We start from the raw sequence: 17463 nt of genomic DNA on the forward strand, positions 1-17463 counted from the left end.
GGTGCTTTAGACCACTGAGCCATCTCTCCAGCCCTCCTTGTTCAATTTTGGTATGAAAGTTATGCTTGCCTCAGGAAAAAAGTGAGGATGTTCTTTTTCTGATTTTTAGAGGAGTTTGTGTAGGATTGGAGAGATGGATAGGACTTACTGATCAAAGTTATCTAAATTTGTATGTAGTTCATCGGAAGATGTTTTCCCCCATTGGGAGATTTCTGAATGCTGAGACAATATCTTTATGCAAAAAAGACTTTTAAGTTTTTAATTTTATTTTTGATTATCAATTGCTAGAAATGTTTATTTTGTTTTTTTTAAATAACTAATTAGCTCCAGATTTTTTTTTTTTTTTTTTTTTAGGTACCAGGGATCGAACTCAGGACCTTGCACTTGCCAGGCAGGTGCTTTTGCCGCTGAGCTACATCCCCAGCCATCTTTTTTATATATATATTTGTTGACATAAAGATGTTACTGTTTTGTTGTTGAGATGGTCTCACTGTGTAGCGCAGGCTGGCTTCAAACTTATGGTGAACTTCTTGCCTCAGCCCCGAGTGCTGGGATTATAGGCATGTGCTGTCATGCCTGGCTTATTCCTATTATTCTTAACTAAATTCTGTAGCATTTATAATGGTGTCTCATTTCTCATTTTTGGTAATATTTGTGGCACTTTTTATTAATTTTATTATCTTTTCAAATAATGTTTTAAGTTTAATCCTGTTTTATGTTTTGTTACTTTTTGCTCATTTTTTTGCTGTTTTGCTTTATTGTTAAATATTCTGAGTAGATCCTCAATTCATAAATTTTCAGCATTTTTTCCCTAACATATTTAAGGGAATAGTTTTTGTCTGTGTGGTATACTATATTATCTTTTTAAAACACATTTTTATTTATTATTATTATTATTACTATTTTCATTTATGTATTTCGTACAGGGTTTCACTACACAGCTCAGATTTGTAGTGATCTCCTGTTTTCAGCCTCTGCAGCACTGGAATTATAGGTGTGTGCCACTGCGGCCGGACTCAGTTGGGGCTCAGCGAGACCTGGAGTAGGGTGGGGAGTGAGGTGGGGGGCACCAGCACAGTATGTGAGACCAGGGATCAAACCCCTGGTCCCTGCACTTGCCAAGGAGGTGCTTAGTCGGCTGAGCTATCTCACCAGCCCCATTTCTATATATAGTAATATGATATTTTCATTGTTTAGCCAAAACATTTTCTAATTTCCAGCACTTAAAAAAAACCAAACTAAATGTTCTTTAGTAGCCTGCTTCTTCACGTGTATGTTAGTTTCTAAACATATGGCCTTTCTCTAGTTATCTTTTTGTTCTGATGTCTGTTACTGATTTCTAGATTAATTAATTGCCTTGCAGACATGTAGGTGATTTAGCTCTTTGGATTTAATTTATGACCCTAGGAAGCAGATAAGTTTTGTAAATGTTCTGTGTATGTCTGAGAAGAATGTGTATTTTGCAGGTGCTGGGTGTAATATCCTATTCATAGCTATTAAATAACTTTATATGTTCAAATTAAGTATTTACTGATTTTTAAGTCTATTTATTTACTTACATATGTTAAAATCTCCCCTATGTGGGGGGAACTCCCCTATGATTGTTTAGTTGCTTACTCTACTTGTAGTTCTAATTATTGCTTTCTGTGTTTTCAGACTATGTTATTGAGTACACATGTTAAATGGCTTTCTAGTGAATTGAATTTTTGTCACTATGAAATGAATATTAATGAAAATCTATTAATATAGTTATAGCAACTATCTTTTGAAAGCTTGGTGTCTTTTCTCCATCTTTTTACTTTTCTTATTTTCTTTTTGTGGAACCAGGGATTGAACTCAGACCCTTGCGCTTGCCAGGGAAGCACTTATTCCATTGAGCCATCTCCCTGACCCCCTCCATCTTTTTATTTATTGTATGTTCTATGTTTGGTGCATTTAGTACAGTTACATTTAATGTAATTTCCTTTTTTGCCTTTTGGATTATTTCATATTCAGACTCTTTTTTTTTTTTTTTAATTTGGAAGTTTGTAGGGGCCGGGGAGATGGCTCAGTGGAATAAGTGCTTCCCTGGCAAGTGCAAGGGCCTGAGTTCAATCCCCAGTTCCACCAAAAAAAAAAAAAAAAAAAAAAAAAAAAAAGAAAAAAAAGAAACAGAAAGTTTGCATTTGTTAATTACTGGTTATCTAGAACCTAGAGTTAATCCCTTTCATCTTCAGGACACTCATAACACCTTTCCCCCCCCAATTTCATTCCCACAGAACTGAGAGAAGATGGTTTCCAGCCTCAGACTTACCTAGTACAGGGGGTGAAAGCACTGCATACTGCTTTAAAATTATGGATGAAAAAGGAAGTAAGTCATTATTGTTCTTATTTGTACAGCAAAGTTAAGAAAGAGCCCTTTTGCTGCATTGGCAGCATTTGTGAATAACAGTGGTAGAGGCAATAGGAACCTTCTTTAATATAGCCTACATTTAATATAGATTGATGTGCTTGGTTTTGGTTATATTTATGAGAATAAAGAACTTAGTTTTCTATCTTTAATTTGGAAAAGAAAGTCTAGTGTCCAAGAAATGGTCATGTAGGTAGAGAATAATAATAAACCATACTGAACTCTTACACTGCACTAAGCACAATGATTAATCTGCATGCACATGATCTCATTTAACCCTCAAAGTAACTGTGAGGCTGGTTGCTCTTGGTGCCCCTCATAAGTAACTTGCCCAAGAAACTTGGTAGCGCTAGGACAGGAAGCTAGTGTCTGGCATGGCCAGCCTGTTCTCCCAGTCTGCTAGGCCTGTAGAATACCAGGGAGAGGTAGGAGGCATGGTTCAAGCATGAGCCTTCCATTTACACGATGCTATTTGCCTTGAGCCCCTCCACCTCCAAGGGGTCATCCAAGTCTGAACTGCATCAGACCTTGTCTCCAAATAAAAAAGGTTATCCCAGATCTTCAAAAGGAGCTAGTGTTTTCTTCCCTCATGTTTTCAGAATAAATTCCTGTGCTAGTGGGCTTACAATTCACCATTTGGCTTCTGTATGTTTCCTACCCTAGATCTGTGAGTAAGAAAGAGAACAAGGACCACCTCATCTTTATTTCAATCCCATGGAGCTTTGCACATAATACTTTAGTAAATGATAATGCATTCCCATACTTTTTTAAGAATAGGAAAATTTATTGGAGAATAGGAATGGGGAATAAGAATAACTCCTGTGAGATAGGAGTAGTCCCAAGTAGGTTGCCACCAAGCCCACCTCTCAAAGGAAGTTTTATAGAGCAAAATCATGAGGTGAGTACAATGTGGGTTAAAATTATGATCAACCAATAAGATTGAAAGTATAGTCACATGGGGAATATTGATCTATGGTAGCAGGGGTACATGGGTGACATCATTAACTTTGGTCAGTAATCTAGTCTTGACCACTGTTCTTTCTCACTCTGTCTCTCTCTCTGAGTCTCTCGGTCTCTCTTTCAGTCTCTCTTTCTCTGTCTCTCTCTGTCTCACACAGTGGTCCACTCTCACCCTGCAGAGTATACTTCTTTTTCTACCTTTAACTGGTCCACATTCTTTTCCTGTCTTTGATAAATGTAATACCTCACTAAAAAAACAAAAAATTATCTGTAGTCTGAGTCTTTAGTCTTAGTATTGTAGTCTTAGTCTTAGTGTCTCAGTATTAGTAGTTGAAAGAGATGGCTCACCCCTATTGAGGTAATGGGAAATCCCAAAAGGGTGGTGCCGATAGTCCCCAGACCCCTGTTGATCCCTTAGGGAAGTATATAAATCTAGCTCTTCTGACTTTAATCTTCATCTGCACCTCCAGCCACAGTCCCGATTCTTGTCTTCTACACTGACTTGTTTGGACACCCAGCCCTGTACCTAACTTAGTTGTCTATAATATTACCCTTTATGAAGAGGAATCCCAGGGCTGGGGAGATGGCTCAGTGGAATAAGCGCTTCCCTGGCAAGCGCAAGGGCCTGAGTTCAATCCCTGGTTCCACAAACAAACAAACAAACAAAAAAACCTGAAGAGGAATCCCTTACTGCATTTAAGGGACAAGGGGCTACTTTGAATCAGAGGGATTGGTGTAGGGGAAACCGCAATCAGGGGTCTCTTCCAGAGATCTAATCTAATGGGCCTCAGATAAGAAGTCATGTTGCAGTTTAGCAGTTAAGAACTCTTTACGAGGTTGATCTAGTGGATCCCAGAAAAGAAGTCTGGCACATGTGTCATTGGTTCCATCTGCATGGTCATTTGGTATATAGTAGCCTCTGAATAGCAAACATTTTGAAATGTATAGCCAAAGAGCTACTATTCCTTATCAACCATAGTTGTTTTTGTAGTTGAATCCTTCTTTCCAGCTTTTATCAGTGGGACATCCAAGATAGATGATATAGGGGAAATGCTAGATGTCAAATATGTGGAGTTTATGACTGCTTGAAGTTGAAGAATGAATTCTAAGGGACAGTTGAGGTTAATAGTGTTAAGACAGGAAAATTTATTGGAGAAAAGGAACAGGGAATAGGAATGGGGGATTGGGAATAGGAATAACTCCTGAAGGACAGGAGGGGTCTCAAATGGGTTGCCTGTTTTCATATTTCTTGAATGTCTATTTAAAAAATTCTAGGGGCTGGTGAGATGGCTCAGTGGTCTAAAGCACCTACTTAGAACAAGCTTAGCAAAGCACAGGGACCGCGGTTCAATCCCCCAGCACCACATGCCAGCCAGCCCCGCCCCCTGGGGGCTGAGCTGACCACACACACACACACACACACACACACACACACAAATGAATAAAAATTTTAAAAAAAATTCTGCTCCTAACAAATATTGGAAGACAATAATAGGCTTCAATTCTAATACATTTATACTTTTTTTTAAATCATTGCTACATATCCATTAGAATGAGACACTGTGGAAACATTCATAAAATAAAAGAAGACTTTACATGGAAGACTGTTGTCTCAAGACAAGGAAAATCCTAAGCAAATTAATAACCATATAACTAGATAAAAACAAAATAAAACATTTCAAAAGCTTCATTGTCTGTTGGAGGCTTTAGGCAAGTGGCTCACAAGTGCATGTTTATCAGCATTGTCTGTAGAGGTTTATATGTATATATCCCTGTATCCTCTAGAGATTCTGCTTCAGTAGATCTGAATCTAAAAGCCTGTTATGTGATTTTGATGCATAGCAAATTTGTTATCAGTGAATATTGTTAATGTGTTGCATTTGAAGTGCATTTTTAAACCATGTTTACCTATAACTGTGCCACATTTGTTGTAAGATGAGAGGAAGCTGAACATAGTGTTAAGAGCTTCTAGAATTAGATATTTGGATCCAAATCTCAGCTTTATTACTTATTAGCTGTGTGACTCTGGATACATTATCTAACCTTTGTGGCTCAGCTCCCTCAGTGGTATAATGGGAGTAATTTCCTAATCAAAATAGTTTCAGAGCATTTGCTAATCAAAATATTTGAAATTCAAAGTGCTCCAAAATCCAGAACACTTCTGGTCTCAAGCATTTCAGATAAAGAAGATTTCATCTGTATTATCTATGTCATACTGTTATTGAACAGGTTAAATGAATTAATACTCGTAAAGTTCTTAGCACATCAAAGCACATAGTCCCATTAATATTACTGTTACTAATAACTTAACAAATTATGCTAAAATAAAATAGAAGTTCTAGTATCTTGAGTATGTCTGGAAAACCCCAAACTGTTCCTAGATACAGAGATTAATACTGAGAAATAGACATAAAAATGATAGCTTTCAGTTCGATATATACCTCACTGTTAGTTCTTCATCCCTATTGATAATACCTTATGCCCATTTTGCTTTTGACTATTAAAAGAAAGAGTTTACTAAAATTACTCAAATTATACTTTGCATAAGAAAATAGGGTTAAGTGCCTATGTGTCCCATAAATTTTTTTACGTACTGTAAATTACATGTTTTTCTTAATTTATCTGTTAATAATTATAGTTGGGGGCTGGGGAGATAGCTCAGTGGCTTAAGGACCTGCCTGGCAAGCATAAGGTCCTGAGTTCGATCCCTAATACCCCAAAAACAAAACAAGACACACACACACACTAATACCCCAAAAACAAAACAAGACACACACACACACACACACCCCAAAACCAACAAAAAAACCAGTTATACTTGGAACATAGTATGATTTGAAGTATAGCGGTACAAAGTTCTTACTCAACATAAAGCAAAATAAACTGTGAGATAAGTACATTTTTAACAGCCTGAGAGGATTTTATATGACAATGAAGCTCCCCTTAGAAAGTATTTTAATATCAACTCCATGAATTCTGAGACCAGGCTTTTTGCTATCTAGCCATGTCTATGAAGCCTAGAGAACCCAAAAATGTGTTCATTAAATTAGTTTTTGCGTGTTAAAATGTAAGTGATTTGGTTTTCTTATCTTTGTTAATACAGCTTGTATCTGAACATGCCTTTGAAATTCCAGACAATGTTAGACCTGGACATCTTATTAAGGAACTTTCTAAAGTAATTCGAGCAATAGAGGTAAGAGGAAAAACTCATCTAAATACTTGGTACTGCCTGCCTGGAGAAGCAAATGGATCACCCATCACTCTGCAGACAGTGAAAGAGCTGACACTTAGTGCAACAGTGAGCTGAACTTCAGAGTCTCAGATTTCCAGGCTTTTCATGTCCCAGAGAGAAAGTTAGAATATTATGTTGTAGTGAGGTAACACAATAGTAAGGAATAGGTGCCAAGTTACTTCAGGATAGTGGAAAGATTAACAAATGTTGGGTAATCAGCTCAGTTTTCAGATCTAATTAATTTGAGAACAAGAGAAAAAAACAAAAAACAACTAAGATGAGTGGCTAAAGGTAGGTGGAGCTGGGTTAGAAAGAAGGGCAATAGCAGTGGGGCCGGACAAGGAAATGCAGGTGACTGAAAGCCCCAGAGTAGCTAGTGAGTAAAGGCCTTTGATGAAGGCCCACAATGTCTATGACTAGGTGTTTGAATTTATTAATTAAGAGCTCTTGGGCCACCAAGATAGCTCAGCAGACTAAGAGCCTGCTTTGGCAAGCGTGGGGACCAGGGTTTCATCCTTGGTCCTGCATGCCACTCTGGCCCCACCCCCAGGTGTGCTGAGCCAGTGTCCAGGCATGGTGGCACACGCCTGTAATCCCAGCACCGGGGAGGCTGAAAACAAGAGAATCACTATGAATCTGAGCTGCGTGGTAAGACCTTGTACCAAATATATAAAGATGAAAAAAAAAAAAAAAAAAAAAAAAGAACTCTCTAGGTATTTAAGCAAAGAAGGGTATTTATTTATTTATTTATTTGGCCTTCTCGGCCTGCCCTGAGGGCAGGGCTGCTGTGGCATGTGATGCTAGGGATCAAACCAGGGTCTCCTGCAACTGCCTAAGCTTGCCTAAGCAGGTGCTTTAGGCACTGAGCTATTTCTCCAGCCCCTTGAAGGCTTTAATTAAAGTAAAGCTGTGTATTATTTTAAAATTCAGTATAGGAATGAAGACTAACTGGTAATTTAACATCTTACACTAGAGCTGTGTTTAAGGAATGGCAAGAAGTACTATCTAAAAGAAATTGAAATGCTAGCTTTAGTATCCATGGGTAGAATAGTAATAAACAGTTCATGTATTTTTCAGTACAGTAGAAAAGTGATCATAATTACATATAAATGGAGAATAAAAATCATATATAATCTCAAAATGTAGATATAAAAATATAAAATCTCATGTACAGTAACAGTCAAAACTAACTCAATAAGAAAAGGATGTGTGAAAAAAGTTATATTAATCTTTACTAAGGAAGATAAAGTAATAGTTGAATAGTGGGGAGTGTTATGGGGGAGGAAGTATGTCAACTCTGATACTACAGATCGCTGCAAGAATGCTTGGCGTGCTCCAGAGAGCACCTAGGTTAGGGGAGAGCAGGTAAAAGAAAGGCTCCCTGCTTGTTACTTCCCTGGGATTAAAGTGTAAGTGGGTGTCTTCTGTTTTATCTGGCAGTTCTGTGCAGAAGGGATGTCTTCAGAGAAAAATACAAATTTGGTGATTACCGAATATGTCTTGAGTGGTGGCCTGTTCTGAAGGTGAATTTGGGGAATAGTGATAAATAAAAAATAGAGCAAGAGTTGAAATTTTAAAAATTTTATTACAACAAAACACATTTTCAGGAACAGGAGTATGTTTGAAGAATGGGTGAATATTTTAAGCATTTTGAAGGGGATTAATGGCAAAGAACCCTTTGCTGTAAACTTTTATTTAAATATTTACTGTATTTTTTATTATGCCTCATTCAGTAAATATTTATGGCAGTTTCTATGAAGTAAAAGCATGGTGCTGTGTTCTCGCCCCCCTACTCATTGGGCTTAGCACTGTGAGACTTCTGGCTCTGCCTTAAAGCCGGAATGGCCCAAGGGAAGCCTTAGCATTTGTGTCAGGACATCGTTGCAGCCTGGCAATGCAATGAAAGACACCAGAAAACAGAACCTGCAGAGCTGGTTCAGAAAATGATAAGAGCAAGAGTATAAATATGTTCAAAACTTAGAGGAATATTCTGAGGGAAAGGTAAATGGCAATGTGCCTTCTACTGTGATAGATTTTTTTTTTAATTTAAACATTTCTTGTGCTTTCTGATTATACCTTATACATGGAAAGCAAAGGAGATGGGAAGTTAGGCAATTTTTAACTCAAGGGAGAAATGAAAGGACATATAAAAGCTAGGTGTGGTGGCCCATACCTCTAATCCCAGGATTCAGGAGGCTGAGGCAGGGGGATCAGTGTGAGTTTGAATCCAGCCTGGAATACATAGTAAGTTGAAGGCCAAGATGTAATAATGTTACATGGTATTGAGTATCCAGTTTTCACTGAGTCTAATTTAAATACTATTTAAGGAAAAAGCAGTGTGGATACGTTTAGAAATAGGATTAAAAATTTATTTTTTATTGTAGGAATTCAGTAATATCTAAAGCTAAGAGCAGTCAAAAAATGTTATTTAGAAATTTAAGGCACTGAGAAAACCAGGGAAGCGCTTATTCTACTGAGCCATCTCCCCGGCCCCTAGACCTAGAATAATCAAAAGCAGACACGGGCGGGGGAGGTAGCTCAGAGGCATAAGTGTCTGCCTAGCAAGCAGAAGGTCCTGAGCTTAATCCCCAGAACTGAAAAAATAGACACAGATCTGGTCCACCCTGTTCATAGTAGCATTATTCTCAGTGGCCAGAAGGAGGGAGCAGCCCAAGGCTCTGTCAGTGGATAAATGGATGAACAACATGTGGTACACATAGTACATACTATAAGGAAGAAATCCTCACATGGTGTGGGTGAACCTTGGAAGGTATTTGGTAAGAGAAACTGCAAACAGAAGAGCAGGCAGTATATAATCTCATGTATATGAAGTCTCTTGACTTGTCTAATTCATAGAGACAGCAAAATAGTGGGCAGGGCATGGTGGTGAATGTCTGTGTTCCCAGCACTCAGGAGGCTGAGGCAGGGGAATCTTGGAGAGTTTGAGGACAGCCTGGGCTACATAGTGAGTAACATTGTGTCTCAAAAAAAACAAAACAAGAAGAAAATAAGCAGAACAGTGATTGTTTTTATATCATCAAGGTAGATTTTGAGTCATTAAAATATTTTAGTTTGAAATACTAAGTTCTGCAGGCTCCATTCTTTCTAGAAGGTGCCAGCTTTGCATTATTGCTATGGGTTTGCTGTCCCTCCACTATATGCATCTTTAATGTATTTAAGATGGGAATACAGAGGAAGGAACATCATAGGCATGTAACTTTGGTTTTAAAGTACTGATTTAGGCAGATATGTATGGTGTGTGCAGACTGTTCATAGGAAAAAAAAAAACTGGAAAAGCAGCCTAAATAGCTACCACTAAGTATTAGTCAATAAATTATGTGATGTCCATATAGTGAAATTGATCTCAGATTGAAAAATCAAAAGATTGTGTTTACTGTGTATTATAGCAAGGAGAGAAAGGAATAAAGGTCTCAGGAAAGCTGAGGCTTTGACTTGATCTTTTTCTATGAATTAATGGAATAGTTTTGTTTCCTAAAATATATTTGTGGCTGATTATTTATTTAGTTGGGTATTATATAATAGTCTCGTCATAAACCATACCCTGAATTTAATTCTTAAAGGAAGAAAACGGCAAACCAGTTAAATCTCAGGGAATTCCTACTGCATGTCCAGTTTCACGGTCCTCAAATGAAGCAACTTCCCCATACCATTCCCGACGGAAGATGAGGAAGCTCCGGGATCACAGTGTCCGAACCCCTTCCAACCTGGACATCCTGGAGCTCCACACAAGAGAGGTCCTCAAGAGACTGGAGATGTGCCCGTGGGAAGAGGCAAGTAGTGTGTTTCCAGAGGAGGAGAGAGTAGGCTGTCCCTGAGGTTCTTCAGAGAGTAGCAGCATCTCCTTCTCCTAAGGAGCAGCTGCACCTTCTCCTTATCTGACCTTTGCTGCAGAATTGCAAGTGTCAGCTAGTGCTCAGGCATGTGCAGGGCAGAGCGTCTGACCTCACCAGGCCTCCTGCCTTTGCTAGTGTTTCCCAAGTACCAGGTGCTCATGTCAACCTGGAGAAGACACCAATTAAGGCAGAACTCAAGGCCCTGCCTTGTGAGCTTTCATGGGCTGGGGAGGAGTACCACATCTGGCACTGGGTGGTTCTGAAGGGGCCCAGGGCACCAGAGCAGTGGGAAGAAGTGTCAGCCTCTCTGGTGACATTTGAACTGAGATGTAAGCAACAGGACCAAGTCGGCTGGCTATAGAGCTGTGAGGAAGTACATTACAGGCAGAGGAAGAGTGGATGCTTTAGAAAGCCTGTCCTGGGGCTAGCAGTACCAGCCTGGCTGCTCTGGGCCAGGAGACTCAAAATCAGTCTGTCAGAGTTGAAGCACTGGTCCTGGACAGCAGGGTGCATAAGAGTGGGGTGAAATCGGTATGAGCAACTTGGTAAAGGTGGCCATGAGTTTGCAAGATCGGCATCCAGCAGAGGTACAGGACTCCAGTGAGATAGATTTAGCTCTGTATTAAAATTTTAGTTTGGCGAGATAGCTCAGTGGTCTAAAGTACCTGCTTAGTCAAGCTTAGGCAGGCACAGGGGACCACAGTTACATCCCCAGCACAATATGCCATGCCAGCCCCACCCTTAGGGTGGGCGGAGTCGGCCCAAAAATAAATAAATAAATAAATAAATAAAATAAAATTTTAAGCTACACAGAAATCATAACCTTCTTGAGTGTCTTAAATTTGATATAATTATAGAAAAAGATTTGCAGTTCCAAACATAACCCATAGCAATCTGGGGAAGATTTAGCTTATTATGAGAGGTTCAATTTATTAGGGTTGGCTAAATAGTTCAGTGGATTAAAGTGCCTGCAAGCAGGCTCAGGGGCTTGGGGTTTGATCCCCAGGCCTGCTCTGCCAGCCCCGTCCCCGGGGCATGCTGAGACAACAATTGAGGCTGGGTGTGGTAGCGCCCACCTGTAATCCCAGCTCTTGGTGGGCTGTAAATGGGAGAATCACTGTGAGTCTGATCTGGTAGCTAGACCCTGAACACCCTGTAGACCCTTCCCTAAAAAAAAAAAAAAAAAAAAAAAAAAAAAAAAAAAAAAAAAAAAAAAAAAAAAAAAATATATATATATATATATATAAGTGAAAAGAAGGAAATACTTTTAACACATTAAAAACAGCTTTTATTATCTCTTTGTGTCACATGGCCACCTCTATGTCTAGAGACAGCAAAAGGGCTTTGATAGTGCCTTGTAGGAGGGTGAGGCCAGGGTGTGTGGAGAGCCCGGAACTATGCTCTGTGCTTTACCCTGTGACAGGAAGAAGCTAGGAAAGAGCACACAGACACCTAACGCAATACCATTCTAGCTTTCTGCTTCTGAAAGAGTGATCTTTCCACAGCGTGCTTTGTGCAGGCTTGGTGTTCTACTTTGCAGAAGGTATTTTGTTGCTGACAGCCCTCCTGAAAGACTAGTGGACCTCGCTCTTTGGCCTAAGGGCCCCTGGCATACAGGGTCAAGGGCAAGGTGGGGCGCTGCCCTAGTTACTCCTCAGGGTGGAGAATAAATCAGTTCTGTTTTCATACTTTAAGGACACGTTGAGCTCAAAGCTGAATGGAAAATTCAACAAACATCTTCAGCCATCTTCCACGGTGCCTGAATGGAGAGCAAAAGATAATGATCTGCGATTACTGCTGACAAATGGAAGAATAATTAAGTATGTAATTTTCAGTTCCCTTGCTCATTTAGCCCCTAATCTGTGGTGATGTTGGGCGCTGTCATACAGGGAAAGTTTTCAGTTCTTTACTGTGATAGTGAAGAGCATGGGCACACATAGCCTAATACAACTCCTGACTTGCTTACTTTGGCTCTGCTGCAGAGATGAGAGGCAGCCCTTCGCAGATCAGAGTCTTTACACAGCAGACAGTGAGAGTGAAGATGATAAGAGAAGGACGAGAAAGGCCAACATGAAGACAGAAGCGAGTTCAGAAATGGAGGGGACGGAAAGGGAAAAGCCTGCAAAACCACTCAACAGTATGTGTCTTGTAATGGGCATTTTGAAGTTCTGTTCTTTATTAATGTGACAGTGGGTAAAGAAACTTGCTACTTTGAAAGGTCTTAAATTTGCATTAGGATTGAATACACTGTTGAAAACTCTGAAGTTGGTCTGTGTCCCCCATTAAGGAAGTGCTGGACACAGTGTCTTGGCCAGGGAGGTGTGGGGCTGGTGAGACCCAGGTCTAGTCCATTTTTAAAGGGTCTCATGGAAGCTCCTACTTTTTATAGCCTTTTGACCTCTACAAGATTAAGTTTCAGTTGGGCTGGGGTAGATAGTTCAGTAGAATAAGCGCTTGCCTGGCAAGCGCAAGGGCCTGAATTCAATCCCTGGTTCTGAAAAAAAAAAAAAAGATTAAGTTTCAAATGTACTATAATTTAATGTATATTCTTTACTCCCAGGTATATGGTTTTCAGAATTAGGATATATGTGATCTGGCCAATCCAAAGCTATTAGGAATCTACATGTTGTGGCTGTACTTAACTGTTGACAAGAATGTCAACCCAAATAACTGGATCATTATTTGGTTGTCATCAAATGGCATTAATAATATCAAATGGCATACTAATACCTCCTAACCCTTGAGAACTTTCTTCTTTAAAGTATCAACTTTTCCACATTTTCAAGAACTCCATATACCCTTCTTATAAAAATAAACATTTTAGTAATTGGATGAGTAACTGTTGAGAGGACAAATATTACTCCTTCCACGTTGAATTCCTCAATTGTTGCGGATTCCAAGCACTGTACATATGGTACTTGTAGTTAGATGATTCCAGCTAGGGAAAAGGCAGCTCATGAGCAAGAACTGATAGGAAAGCTCAGTGCAGGTAGGAAAACTCATACAAGCTTGCCAAACTCACGTCTGTGAATATATTTAGAAGAGTTATTTTTCAATCCCCACGTGCTGTGCTGGCTCTGCCCCCAGGGTGCACTGAGACTGGGCATAGTGGTATGCTCTTGTAGTCCTGGTGCTTGGGAGGCTGAAAACAGGAGGATCACTTCGAGTATGATCTGTATAGTAAGACCCTGTAGACCCTGTACTAAATACATTAAAAAAAAAAAAAAGTTAACTGTTTTCTTTTGAGAAAACTAATATAACAGGAAAGTGAAAGACATCTTGCAGCTAGGGCCTCTAAAGTGCTTGCCAAGTGCTTTACCATTGAGCTACACCTCCAACCCTAATTTTAGTTTTGAAGGTTGTTTTCTGGAAGGAAATAAAGTCAGCTGACTCAAGGAATGTCTAATCATATGCAGTAACTACCACAAAGTTTTCACAACATACTTAAGCCTATAACTTGGCCAATTAGGGAGAGACCTTGGGAGGAATCAAAGAGAGTGAATAATAGCAGTGCAAAAGCAGGATAAGGTGAGGAGATTAGGTAGACCTGAGAGATTGCCTTGTCATCTTGTTCATAAAGTTCTAATTAAAGACTTTGTCATTTTCCCTCTTCTCCATCTTCATCAGGGCTTTTTACAAGTGTGAAGTCAGAACTCAGGAATAGATCATCAGAATATTCTGATATTTCTGATTCAGAAGACTCTGGACCTGATTGCACTGCACTGGTATGCTCGCAGCCCTTTGACATGTGTGTCACTTGATGGGAAGGTGAACGCTCATGTGTTTTCACCTGGGAGGACGGCACATGACAGCTGTCCCAGAGCTTGGCTCTGACTGTGCGGCACGTGGTCTGCCTTCAGTGATGACCGCATACATGCACACACGGTGCCACTCACAGATTAGCAGGGAGAGATACTTCTGCATATATGTAGTTATACTGCACGTATTTCTCACTGGTTATAGTTTACCTTACAGAAAGGCTATACTGCGTGTTTTTAATTCAGGTAGTATGTTACTATAGTTACTGAAGATTTTCATATGAAACACAGAAGCAACTTTATGATAATTAAGATTCTGACTTTTCCTACAGTCTTTTTTGATTAATTTGTATAGTCTTGGCCATTTTCTTATGTAACTTTGTTGCTATTTAAATATTTATTATCTCAGAAAATTAATTTTACCACTGAAGAATCTGAAAGTTCAGGTGATGAAAAGAAACAAGAAGTAACATCAAACTTTAAGGAGGAATCTAATGTGATGAAGAATTTCCTTCAAAAGAGCCAGAAGCCATCTAGAAGTGAAATTCCAGTTAAAAGGTGGGTTTATTAGTGATAGTAGTTGTCTTAGACTGTGGTGTAGATGTTATGAAAACTGTCTTGTTTGTTTTAAACTGTACTAAATGTAGCATCAGAAAAAATAAACTCTTGCATTTTTGGCTCACCTGGCCCTTAGGGAGTGTCCTACCTCGACGAGCACAGAGGAAGAAGCTATTCAGGGCATGCTGTCCATGGCAGGGTTGCACTACTCCACATGTTTACAAAGGCAAATGCAAAGCACAGACTATAGTGGTGCAAGGAACTCTCCTGAAGACCCCAGTAGCTGCCACAGCAGTAGCCGTGAGGTCAGGCAGTCGTATCGCTATGATAAATCAATGGAATGTGGTAAGAAATATAATTTATCAGTACTTGAAAAGTAGTATGACCCCCAACTATTACTAACACTGTAATTCTAGTTTTTAGATTAGAGATTGTACAAATAAGAACTGTTTATTGCACATGAGATGCAGGCTTCAGAACTAAAAATGTAAATTACCTGGGATTGAGAATTGTGTTCATTGGCAGAGTTCTAGCTCTGCTCTTGCAAGACAGTATTGTTTCCTTTTCATCAGCAGCTTGACCAGGGTTAAGAGTGTTCTGGTCTCTTGAATGGTGTGCCAAACCAGAACATTCAACCCTTTTCCTTTTACGAGAAGGGAAAAAAGTTTTGACTTATTTCGTCATGTTGAGACTATTCTCTTTCCTCCTCGAAAGGAAGTGTTAGAAGAGCTGACTCAGGCATATCCGTGATGCCACCTAGTATTTTCTTCTCTGTGCCTTTGGAGAAGAATTGTTTCCCCAAAAGTCTGAGGACTGGGGAGAAGATACTACTACATTAGGGTTGAATGCCCTTGTAACACGTTCAGTTCTACATGATTAAGGGTCAGCTGTGTACCAGAAACTTGAAACCCACTTCACTTAATTCTTGAAACATGTATGGGCTTAGTATTATCAGTCCCACTTTACAGGTCAAAGAAAGACTCAGTGAAATTAGTTCAACTTGTCTGCACTTTACACAGCTATTACTCAAGGCTGCTGGGATTTGAACCAGAATGGTCTGATCTCAGTCTTTGCTTATTGTGTACGAGGAAACTGAAGTTTGGAAAAAGTAAATAACTTGCCTAAAGCTGCATTGGTAATGAAACTAAACTTAAATCTAGATTTGCCTGTCTTTCCAATACTCCCATTTTGTCTCTGTAATATTTTTGTTACTTAAAAGAGAAAACTTCTATGGAAATTCAGGCAAGCATTTTTCTTTATTCTATATGGGAAAATGTGCTAATGTTAGAGTACATTGTTTATGGTTTCACATCAACACATGGCATAGGGTTTACTGCCTGGTCTCCCAGCATCTGGCCCAGAACCTGTGTATATAAGAGCTGAGAGAAACAGCAAATTCATTGTGAGCAAGCAAAAAGTTTTTGAGAGGAAAAAGAGTGTAGTGAGAGTAAGGTATGTGAGGAAACATATAGTCAATTGTTTTCAGTTTTAAGCATTGTGCTAATTCTTTTCTTTAATATCAAATTGTACAAAGATAATTAAATTAAAATATTTCTCTAGGATATCATGTCAAGCCTGAAGATCAAGATTTGAAGACCTCTTCTTGGATTAAACAAATGGATAGAACTTGCAGATTTAATCCTCAGGTATATTCAGAGATTGAAATTTTTAAAAGCTTTAAAATTTTTTCTAGTTTTTTGAGACAAAGTCTCACTGTGTAGTTCAGGCTGGCCTCAAATTTGTGATCTTCCTGCCTCAGCCTCCCAAGCACTGGGATTACAGGCTTTACAAGTTGAATTATTAAAAGGTTATTAGAATTGTTGTGCCACCATACCCAGTCTCAGTGTCTGGTTCAGTGCACCCGGGGGCATTTTTCTTTTCCTTTTTGCAGTACCAGGAATCAAACTTAGAACCTTGCACTTGCCGGCCAAGTACTTACTCTACTGAGCTATATCCCCGGCCCCTCTCCCTTTTTGTTCTTAAGTTATGGTTAACTTGAAGAGCCAAGTTTTTCTAGACTCTTAGGTTTATTATGGACTGGTAGGACGTCATAATGGATGGTCATTTATAGCTAATCCATGTTCAGAAAACCAAACTTCAGTGCAGAGAAAGTTAAATATGTGTTAAGCCCTAAAAATTCAGTTTCATTTGTTTCTTCAGGATCTAAGCAGAAGCCAGAAATGCATCAAAAAGGAAGTTTTGTCAGAAACGAGTCAAAAGGTGCAAAGTAGAAACTGTATGGACAGTGGTGGCGCAGGCCTTCCGAGTGGAAGGTATGCACAGAATTCCAGCGTGGTTGTAGGTGTGTGCCAGATAAACAGTGAAAGCTTGAGCCCAGAGAGACCAGCCGGAGAGCCCTCCTTTTCAGTGCCCCTTCACCCCACCAAGAGACCTGCGTCAAATCCGCCACCTATCAGCAACCAGGCAACAAAAGGTAACTAGGACCCACCTGCAGATTAAGCCTTTTCTTGATGCGCGATGGCAGTGCAGTCTGTGCCCCAGTTGCTTGACGTCTTGTGCATGCTCCATGGCCTTCTAACAGCAGTGTGTGCCAGCTACTAGGGTGCCAAGCTGGAGAATGTGTAGACCAGCCTTGAGGGTCCAGAATGGCTTCCTGGGGCTCAGGAGAGGGGGAGCTTAAAGCAGGATGGTAAGGCCCGGGCTGTAGCAGAACGGATAGCAGGGAGAGCAGAGTATGGACCACAAGCTCAG

The 17463-nt window shown here is 39.7% G+C and overlaps 1 protein-coding gene across 1 annotated transcript in view; it reads left to right on the forward strand.

The window, feature by feature from the left end:
• The window catches only part of Kdm7a (lysine demethylase 7A), a 99752-nt gene that overhangs the window by 75673 nt on the left and 6616 nt on the right, over nucleotides 1–17463 (forward strand). Inside the window, exons 12-21 of the mRNA XM_004629041.2 lie at nucleotides 2259–2350; nucleotides 6453–6542; nucleotides 10163–10372; nucleotides 12131–12255; nucleotides 12418–12572; nucleotides 14063–14160; nucleotides 14603–14751; nucleotides 14888–15096; nucleotides 16312–16397; nucleotides 16912–17185. Of these exons, the coding sequence (XP_004629098.2) occupies nucleotides 2259–2350; nucleotides 6453–6542; nucleotides 10163–10372; nucleotides 12131–12255; nucleotides 12418–12572; nucleotides 14063–14160; nucleotides 14603–14751; nucleotides 14888–15096; nucleotides 16312–16397; nucleotides 16912–17185 (1488 nt within the window). The remainder of the gene's footprint in view (nucleotides 1–2258; nucleotides 2351–6452; nucleotides 6543–10162; nucleotides 10373–12130; nucleotides 12256–12417; nucleotides 12573–14062; nucleotides 14161–14602; nucleotides 14752–14887; nucleotides 15097–16311; nucleotides 16398–16911; nucleotides 17186–17463) is intronic.

The sequence above is a fragment of the Octodon degus genome, unplaced genomic scaffold (genome assembly GCF_000260255.1).
Source record: "Octodon degus isolate 3935 unplaced genomic scaffold, OctDeg1.0 scaffold00027, whole genome shotgun sequence".
NCBI classification, from domain to species: Eukaryota; Metazoa; Chordata; class Mammalia; order Rodentia; family Octodontidae; genus Octodon; species Octodon degus.